General features: G+C 42.5%; 1 protein-coding gene across 1 annotated transcript; it reads left to right on the top strand.

The window, feature by feature from the left end:
- Window positions 1–278: 278 nt before the first annotated feature.
- Window positions 279–6,021, top strand: fgf16 (fibroblast growth factor 16). The gene is made up of 3 exons (XM_053324115.1): window positions 279–582; window positions 2,140–2,243; window positions 5,776–6,021. The coding sequence occupies exons 1-3, from the start codon at window positions 279–281 to the stop codon at window positions 6,019–6,021; spliced, it is 654 nt and encodes a 217-aa protein (XP_053180090.1).
- The last annotated feature ends 4,629 nt before the right edge of the window (window positions 6,022–10,650 follow it).

The raw sequence follows: 10,650 nt of genomic DNA, 5'->3' as shown, positions 1-10,650 counted from the left end.
CAATAAGGAAACTGATGCGCGTAAGAAGGGATGCCAGCCAGGCGTGGCTTGTGTTTGAATATCCAATGTGAGAATGCGTGGGGAGTATGTATATAATAGAGTCTTTCCATCTGATAAACAGATATCAAAGCTGATGATTATAGCAAAGGACGATCAATAAACTAGGGGACTCCGCTGATTTGGAGGAGCACGGCGCGCTGGGTACGCTTTGTGAGTGCATGGACCGGACTTGTATAAACTTTTCCCCCCTCCTTGAGTCACCGTAGACTACATTTTAAATGCCTTCGCTTAATTTGACAGCTGTGCACACAATGGCTGAGGTCGGGAGTTTTCTGGGGGCACTCGACTTGGATTTACAAAGCTTTCCTGCACTCGGGAATATGCCCTTACCGGAGTCTCCTGTGGGGTTGAATGAGCGGCTGGGGCAGATTGAAGGGAGGCTGCAGCGGGGGTCGCCGACGGATTTCGGGCACCTCAAAGGGATCCTGAGGCGGCGGCAGCTCTACTGCAGGACCGGCTTTCAGCTGGAGATATTCCCCAATGGGACTGTGTATGGGACAAGACAGGACCACAGCAGATTTGGTGAGCGTGTGTCTTTATTCAATGCTGTGAGTTGAAATAATATAATTGTTCTTAATTATTGGTAATAAATAGCTCAACTGACAGAAACAGGTCTAGACTTTAGTTTTTAGCCTATCCTTCTCAATTATTGACTATAACTAAGGAAGTGAATGAAGATGGGTGAACTGTGGCCTCTGGTATAATTATCATCTTCAAGCAAGCAATTATCAGTATTACAAAACTTAATAACCGTTTTTGGTGATTTACGAGGCTATGGAGTACATGCTGTCACTCTGAACCTGTGGAGGAGAGTTTAATTAAGAGGCTTTTTCCTGCCGCACATCCCCGGTGAATACTCGCTCGTGCGTCACCGTCACCTGGCCTTTCTCTGGCAATCCCCGCTGCGCGTGGGGCACAGGTGTCTCTCATCAGCCGCAAACAAGCATGCGTGTGCAAGTCTCGCGGTCACAGATAAACAACCGGGCCGGCACAGGCGTGTGCGCGCGCGCTCGCGGCTCTGGAGATTTGTAACTGTTAATGTAAATGGAGCGAGGTGCGGCTCGCGAGAGAACGATAAACAAATGAGGTCAGAGGGCAGATACGCACATGTCTCGCGCCTCATATCCATGCAGTCATCTCACAGGTGCAGGCCGCCTCGCTCACTGCGGAAAGAGCAGAATAACTCTAAATTAAAGCATGACCACTGCGGAATTCAGGGAAGGTTTAATGTTCAGTCTTCAGCCAAAACAAGCCGGTTTACAGGGATGGGTGGTCCGCGTGTTTGTTTCTGGCTTCACTTAGCTTTAAAATGCAAGGTCTTTGTCAGAGCTGCAAGGAAGACATGGCTTTGATTAGAGGGATATGAAACACTGTCTTCACCCCCCAAAAATTAGAGGGATGTTCTCTGTCATTCTCTGGCATCGGATGAGGTCGAGGAGATGGGGACCAGGTGGCTGTAAGCTGGCCTCTGCCAGCTGGATCGTCTCTGACTAACCTCTGCATCACAACAGCCAATGGCTTTTAATTTTACCGGTTGTTTCCCGGCCTTTGAAGTATATGTTCAATTTACTTTGACTTCCTGTGAGTCAGCAGTCCTATAAACATCTTACCCACAGTTCATAAGTATAAGCAGCCAGTGTGGGCACCCCAAAACAGGATCAACACATTTATAGACACCACAATCCATTATGATCAAAGAAATCTTTCACTTGTGCTGTTTTGTTTCTGTTGTAATCAATAACAAATGAAGTTACTAAATGGCCTTAAAAGCATTATTTTCAAATGTAGAAAGGCACAGGAAGAAGATACTGGGCTATATATGAACATATAGAAATAAAACAGTGAAAAATAATACCAAAAGTTGGACACAGGATGACAATGAACAACTGACAATACAGAATCAGCAGGAACACAAACAAAAATAAAGCATTCACTCCCAAAACCAGCTGACCAGTGTACAGATTGACTGGTCTGCTGTCAGATAAATGGAGACCAGTAGCAGCTGTGCTGCTGTTTCCTACAGAGGGGTTTACACTGTGTTTGTGGGGCTTCTCTGACCAGTTGTGTGTTTGACCTCAGGTATCCTGGAGTTCATCAGTCTGGCAGTTGGTCTGGTCAGCATCAGGGGGGTGGACGCTGGACTCTACCTCGGCATGAATGAGAAAGGAGAGCTCTATGGGTCGGTGAGTCAAACCCCTCCTTTTCATTTACAACCCCGCCTTCTATGCAGCCAAGGGTCTCATTCACAACAAGCCTGGCACTTCATACATCTGATTTGTTTTGCAGAACACACCATTTTCAAGCCATTCTCAGAGAATATTATTCTTTTTTTTACTGTTCAGTATTGAGTTCTCAAAAAAAGGAGCAGAGAGAGAGAGAGAGTAGTCATCATGGGATTCAATTTGTTATCAAGGTTCCCGTACGTAGCAGATGGGAAAACCCACAGTAAGACAAAACAAGCAGGTTTCTCCTACAGAGTCTCACATTCTCCGTCTCATATCTCCCTCTCCTGCTGCTTTCCTTCAAGCACGGTGACCTGATAAATTAATAAAAACAGCAGGTCCACTTAACGGTGTGGAGTTTTAGACCGAAAACAACACTGCAGTAGCAAAAAAAAAAAGAGAAAATAGATCTGTATAATTGTTCTCTCTTTGTGATGGGATTAAAGGAAAAGCTCCAAGATCCACCATACACTTGTTTGCAGCTTTAGAACAATAGTCACCAAACTTTTTTAGACCCTTCAAAGGATTTTTTTTGTCACGCCGCCCCAAGTCACTTAACTTACATACTACTTTATGCACACAGAAGCTTAAGTGTTTTAACAATTTCTCAATATCTGATATTATTACATTATATCATATTAGGCTATTAAGTTAAATAATATAGGCTAATTCTCTACCACTCAGAATAAAAGCCAACAGGTGCTGTGCAGACTGTGAAAACAAATAATATTACTTCAATTCTTCTACTTCAATTAAAATGCGCTCATATTTAATATCTACAAGGAAAAACAAACAAGCAAAACCCCAAAAACGGTTGCAGGCACTTTACTGCGACATGTGAGTGGCTGTTGATATGAAGAGAGAGAATAACCTCCAGGTCTGACTCCACTACAGGACGTCTCTTGTCTTGTTTTCATGTATATTAGCGATCAGAGAGCCAGATAACACTATTATGAATTTGGGAACGTGTAAAACCACAGTGACTGTGCACAGGCAATGATGAATATCCATCTTTCAGGAGCAGCCAAAACCTGTCCGTTAAGTAGTTTTGTTGGTTGGCTCAGATTCAGTCGTCGCTGTGGTGAGAGCTGAGATGTTTCAGCATTTCTTTGTGCTCAGTTTAACTTCTCAAATCTCTGTATCACTGCCCTGGCGCTCACTTTTTTCTGACAGCTGAGCTCCTGCAAAAGTCCAGAACGGGAAAAGCGTGTTGTGTTACTATGACAACCAGCAACAGTGAGTCACATATTAAAGCAATGATCTCGAAGGTTTTCACCTGAATGAATGTCTGTTAAGCCACTATCTGTCGATGAATGAGGTAGCACCATGATGATTGAGTCTAAGGCCCACTGATTAAAGCCTGTGCATTTGCAGTACTACGAACTGGGTGTTGGTGGCGACATTCCTGGGAAAAATCACAACAAGCAACACTATTTGGATATGAAGTGAGGTCCAGAAACACACCTGCAATTCCCACTTATCGCCATAGGTGCCACCAGAGAGAACGAAACAGACCTCAGAGATTGGTACTTTAAACAGAGATTTTAATATGGTGATTTTGATATTTGTTGCTTACTTATTTTGCCTTGATTTGTTCGGAAACTAAACACTAGACATAGTTAATGTAAACAATGTTGTGGTAAACTGTTAATTTTGAAAAAAATCTAATCAAACAGACACAGTAGATGAGCAACGATATGAAAAATCTCACTTCAGCCTTGGCCCGTACTTACAACCCACTTTGGGAACCACTGCTTTAGAAAGCAAACCAAACTCCTTATTTAGCTCTGAGATATGCAGAAATATTTACATATTTTTCCAAAGCAGGGACAGGAACGTTTGGAGTGACTTTGGAAGTGCGCCGCTATTACCTCTCTGGACACAGCTGGACTTAGATAGAGGAAATGTGTACATGTTTCACAGTAAATGTAGCTCCTAAAGAATCTTTTTGTTTTCATCCTGGCAGGCTTTGTCTCACATTGGGCTGGTATCTGGAGACAGAGAGAGGGGAGGAAAGAGATAAAGACAATGAGGGGGAAATATGCGAGGGTTACATGTATCAGGTGTCCCAGGGCATTACCTGAGGGCCTCTCAGGGCTCAGACCACCCCCCCCCCCCAACTCTGAACATTTCGAACAGAGGCTACTTTTAAGCACGGTCATTATGTTGAAAGTGCAGATATAGTTACTGCGTGCTATCAGAGTCTGGCATCCTGAAGCTTTGACCCTGGGGGAGGGGGCGGGTGAGGGTGGGATGTGGGATGCAGTGATTGGGGGGGAAGGGGTAACTGCACACCTGACTGAGTCACCTGACTGACAGAAGGAGCAATGTAGACATGTCTGTCTGAATCTGAGAGGCCAGGAGGTGGAGAAAGAGGGGGGAGGAACTACCCGCCAGCAAAACTGGGTAACAGGTAGAAGGGTGCTTCCGTCCCACAACCACCAGACCTCAACAAGCTTTTGATCCGATGAGGATTTTGTGTGTGTGTGTGTGTGTGTGTGTGTGCGTGTATGTGTGTAATAGGATGGAGCTGGCCCAGTCATGTGCCCTCAGGGTTGTGTTTATAGACAACAGCTTCACCACACAGCCGCAGCCAAGCAGAGCCTGACAGCCAATCAACAAAATTGCTGCTGGAATAAAAACTGATTCTCTTACACAAACATTTGTGAACTCCAAAGTGTGTTAAAGGCAGATATTGACTGAACATGAACATTTAGCCAAAAAGAAAAAAAAAGCCTAAAAACAAAAAGGGAAAGAGTGTCCAGGACAGAGAACAGTGACTGTTTGGGATCTGAGTCACATCTCTGTACTATGCACCTCAATCTCAAAAGGGGCTCATATTTGGCTCTTGGTCCTCATGGGGATACCCAGAAGACACTCCTGAGGTTCGGGCCTCTCGCAGAGCAAAACCAACAGCAGGCGTTGCAGCAGAGGGTCTGCATGACTGACTGGTCTTGGCAGGGAAAGCAGCTCCAACCACGATGCCTCGTAATTGTTCTCACACACTAACTCAGCCAGCACACTCTCACCTGCTGAACCTGCAGCCATCGCTCATGCTGCGCTGTCAGAGAAGGCAGAGGCTTTGAGAGCTGCCCTGTATGTGTGTGTATGTGCAACAAGGTGAGAGAGCGAGGGAAGATTGTAAGCCTGCTAGATGTTCATGTTGCATGGAAGGGAAGGAAACTATTCTCTGTGCACAGCGAGAGGTCAACAGGTCCGAGGAGTGAAAAGCCGCTTGTAATGACTTCCCCTCTTCTGTCATAATGAGCACCTGCCTAAATCAGTTTCTATTGGTTCATTTCAGCTTTCAAGTGCAGTCCAAAGTAGTTAATAACATACACATGCTTGTATATCAGAAAGAGTGGATGATCCATCTCAATCTTAGCCTCTTTAAACTTTTTTGCTGTTCCAAATTTCTCTCATATTTTCTCAGTGGGTGCCATGTGAGCAGGACTTCAGTGCATGACTAATGTGTTGTTTTTCTCTCCTGCAGAAGAAGCTGACAGCAGAATGCGTTTTCAGGGAGCAGTTTGAGGAGAACTGGTACAACACCTACGCTTCAACTCTGTACAAGCACACAGACACGGGACGCTTCTACTACGTGGCCTTGAACAAGGACGGCTCGCCCAGGGAGGGCGGCAGGACTAAAAAACATCAGAAACTCACCCACTTCTTACCCAGGCCAGTGGAGATTGAAAAGATCCCTCAGGCATACAGGGACCTTTTCCAGTACAGGTGACCAGTGCTTACACTTGGAGAACTGGTTACATGTGGAGGGAGAGCAAGAAAAGACAAGACAAGGAAAGAAAAGAAAAGAAAAGAAAAGAAAAGAAAAGAAAAAAGAGGAAAAGAAGTTTGTGGATATTTGGGACCGGGTTCAGAACTGTTTACCCTCAACTCCCCCTGAGGTCACTGTGTTTGCGCCTTGGCTCACTACCAAGCACGTACAGCACTGATATAAACATTGTGCATGTTCCTGGTTGTCGCTTCATTGCCTCTGCAGCGGACTTCAGAGAGGAGAAGAAAGTTATCCTGTAAAACCACTGTGGACATGGAGAGAGGGGGCCGGACTCCTCAGGCCCGAATGACTGCCCAGCTGTTGGGGGCGATCAAATCAGGTGCCATGTTTTCTCAATAACCACTTTTTTTTTAGAGGTAAATGCATGGATACCAAGTGACACATGATGACAGATGGAGTCATGGCCCTTGGCGGTTTTGAGTAGCACTATGCTAGTGGGAAAAAAATAAAGGAATGGTTGCCAAGGAGACCACCAAGAGACTTTTAGGGGCTCCGAATGATGGAAAGCACGGCAGACGGTCATGGTAATGTAAGAGAGGAGACACATTCCACATACAGAGAAAGAAGAGGATCAGATACACAAAAACTACATGGTACATACATGTTGAGTGATAGATTGAGATAGTCAGGTACTGAAGAGTTTCTAAGACAAATGTCTGTTGAGTTAGAGAGCAAGCAAGCGGAGCTGGACTTTCATGAAGTCGTCTTCAAAATCAGAGATGAAAAGAAGGGGATCAGATCTCTATGATGAATGTGGGATAGATGAAAGAGCACTTACTGCACATCCCCAGTCCCAGCTGCGGGCTCACTTGGTCTCCTGTGTAATCACCTAATGAGTCTAATGATCACACTCATCACTTTTAAATAAAATATCGAGCAGTCGTGTAGGAATTGCATGCAAAACAAGTGATTAAGCTCGGGACAAAAGCACTTCTCTGACTGTGGTTGTAAAGAATAAGTGATGGTTTTTTTTAAAAAGGACGGTGACTTGTAATGTTCAGAGTGTCAGGAACATTATTAAAAATGCAAGCAGCTGAGGTGTACATATGGGTGATCCTATTTATGAGATGTACAATATATTTATTTTCTACTTATAAAGTATAAATATAAATCTATATATTTATTTATTGCAAAGAGTTTATTTTGTAATGAACTTGAAGTTATCTGAACTGTAGATTCTACTGAAATTACACCAAAAAACATACAAAAAAAACATGAAGAACTGCAATGAACATGACAATAAAATTGTCCTGCTATCGAGAACTCATTGTGAGAGACTATTTTTGCTTGGATGAAATTCTGATGTACCAATTAAACCCACATACAGAATATAAGTGAATGTTGCATTTCTTTCCTTTAATGTTTCTCAGGGGTGTCTGTGTCAGTCAGTTGATTGGTTGGTTTCTTCATCGCCAGACTGAAATATAATCACAACTGTTGGGTGGAAACATTCATGATTCCCAGAGGATGATCTTACTGATTTTAGTGACTTTTTGGTGACCACTGTGAGGTTGACATTTTTTTATTTTGACAACTGTTAGAGGATATCCATGAATTTCAGTCATAATTACTTATTACGTCAAGATGTTTATTGGTTTATGACCAAATACCTGCCACACTAATGGCACTCCCATCAGCCTCAGTTGTACTTTGTATTTTGTTAGTAAATGTGAGCATGCTAATGCATTAAACTAATGTGGTGATCATTGTAAATATATAGTATATTATAGTTTAAATCTTTATCTTTACATCTTTAATCTCAGATTTCTTGAACTTTAAAAAAAAGCTGGTGGTTTACTTTTTGAGGACAAAAATGATTTGCGCTTTGCTGATGTAAGAATTGAAAGGACATTATTATTTAACTTTTATTATTATTATTTTTTTTTTAACTTTAAAAGCCATAGCCACAAGACATTTTGTCCTACTGTCCAAAAGGCAGGAAGAAAAGTAGGTAAAAAGATACAGCAGATTTTTTCCCCCAGAGGAGAACACCCATGTAATCCCATGCCAATTTGCCCTCATAAACCCTTTACCAAGTAATGTGCACAGCACCTCTCTGTCTCCATAAGGTCTTAGTCAGCCTACATCCACCGTACAAAATCAGATTCCTTATGCAACTGGATCCCGACTCCTAATTGGCTTTACACATCAGCATGGATTTAGGGCAGTGATTGGTTGTTCATTGCAGGGGCCTCACAGACTCCACTATAGTGTAGTCTGCACTAAGGCCTTTTCAATGGACAGAAACAGCTGCCTGCTGCACAGCAAACCAGCAGGGATGTGCCACAAACCTGGAGTGGTGGTAATCTGGGGCTAAGAGGGGATGGGATCAACATTTCAACATCTGCAATAGTTGTAATGTTTCTCCACTGGCAGATATCTGTGAGCTGTGAGAGCAAGCTCCCCTGGGGGGAGGGAATGGAAAAGTCAAAGACATGCAGGGGAAAACCCTGGCAGACTGAGAAATGAAAACAATACCGGGAGAGGGAAAAATAGATGAAAGATTGAAGGGAGAAGAGAGTGGGACAAAAGGCACTAAGTGCTGAGTGTGAAACACAGGGACACTGCATCAGGATGTACCACCTTTGTTCTTTCCAATGAAAAACCAGCATCTCTTGTTTATTACAAGATATTACATATTACATCACTCAGATGTAGCAGGAGACCTGAATAAGACTTTCGGTATCTGCAGGGATACTGTATCAGTATCATGTATGTCAGATAAATCACAAGAAATAGCAGTTTAGAAATGTGTTAATGTAGAAAATAAATGACCCAATTTTATGATTAGTCCTGCAGAGACCATCATATATGTTATATAGAGATATTTTTGTCAAAAATAAGTATATTGGCCAATGTACAATTTCAGATTTTTGTAAGAAATGTAAGAAAAAATACTCAATTTGAAAAAAAACCTAAAATTACATATTTTATGAATATGCCATCTGTGAAGATGCAAATACTTTTAAAAGTTGAACTGCTATACACAAACTGTTTCCTACTTCACAGAAAAGTCCATCCTCAGTGTACACTGCATTAAGAAAGTAGTCAGACCCCTTCACTTTATTCACATTTTATTATGTTGCATCCCATTAAATGTTAATGTTAAATCGTTTAAAATCGTTTTTTTCCTCGTCAGTCTATACTCAATACCCCATAACGACAAACTGAAAATAGATTTTTAGAAATTACCCTTTGATTTGACACTTGATATTTAGCTCAAACACTTCCCATTTCTCTCAATCATCTGAGATGTTTCTACCTGTGGTAAACTCAGCTGATTGGACATGGCTTGGAAAGACATAACTGTCTATATAAAATCTCACAGCTGACAAAGCCATGTGCTCAAAGGAACTTCCTGCAGTGCTGAGTGTGTTGATGCACAGATCAGGGGAAGGTTACAAAAAATGTTTGCTGCTTGAAGGTTTCCAAGAGTACAGTGGCCTCCATAAATCTTAAGTGGAAGAAGTTTGGAACAACCACGACTCTTCCTAGAGCTGGCTGAGCAATCGTGGGAGAAGGGCCTTGGCAAAACCAAGAACCTGTTGGTCACTCTGGCTGACCTCCAGAGATCCTGTGTAGAAATGGGAGAAACTTCCAGAAGAACAACCATAAATGCAACACTCCACCAGGTCAGACTGAAACCTCTTCTCACAGAAAGCCCGCTTGAAGTTTACAAAAAGCACCTCAAGTACTCTCTGACTGTAAGAAACAGGATTCTCTGGTCTGATGAAACCGAGACAGAACTGTTAAGCCTAAATTCTACACTTCTGGAGGAAACCACGGACTGCTCATCACCTGCCCAATACTATCCCAATGATGAAGCCTGATGATGGCAGCATCGTGCTGGGGGTGTTTTTCAACAGCAGGAACTGGGGGACTGGTCAGGGTAGAGGGAAAGCTGAACAGAGCGAAGCATAGAGATAGCCCTAAATGGAAACCTGGTCCAGAATTCTTAGAACTTCAGACTGAGCCGATGGATCACCTTCCAACAAGACAATGACCCTCAGCACACAGCCGGGACAGTGCAGGAGTGGCTGTGAATGTCCTTGAGTGGGTAAGCCAGAGCCCTGATTGAACCCAATCAAACTTCTCTAAAGGAGTATCTGCCCATCGACATTACCTTGGACCTGCAGGGAAGAATAGCAGAAAATCCCAAATCCAGGTGTGCAAATCTTTTGTTATACCCAAGAAGACTCAAGGCTGTAATTGCTGCCAGATACTTCAACTAGATACTAAATAAAATGTCAGAATACTTACATCAGTGCAATCATTTGTTTTTAATAAATTTGCAAACATTTCTAATATCATGTTTTCTATTTGTCATTATGGGGTATTGAGTGTAGAACTTAAATGTGAAAAAGTGCTTTCTAGTGTGAGAGAGTTTTTTTATTTTTTTATATCCATCTATCCATCCATCTATCTAAAATTACATTATCATGAAGGTGTATAAGAATAAATAAGTACAACAAATAAGAAGCTAATCACAATAAGCAAATCTCCTACCAACATTCACCTTTATAGATTCAGACAGTACTTAGTAACTCATTTGTTAGACACTCCTTAAAA

The sequence above is a fragment of the Scomber japonicus genome, chromosome 8 (assembly GCF_027409825.1).
Source record: "Scomber japonicus isolate fScoJap1 chromosome 8, fScoJap1.pri, whole genome shotgun sequence".
In the NCBI taxonomy this organism is placed as follows: Eukaryota; Metazoa; Chordata; class Actinopteri; order Scombriformes; family Scombridae; genus Scomber; species Scomber japonicus.
The sequence above is the reverse complement of the archived record's forward strand: the minus strand, read 5'-3'. Positions and strand labels throughout refer to the sequence as shown.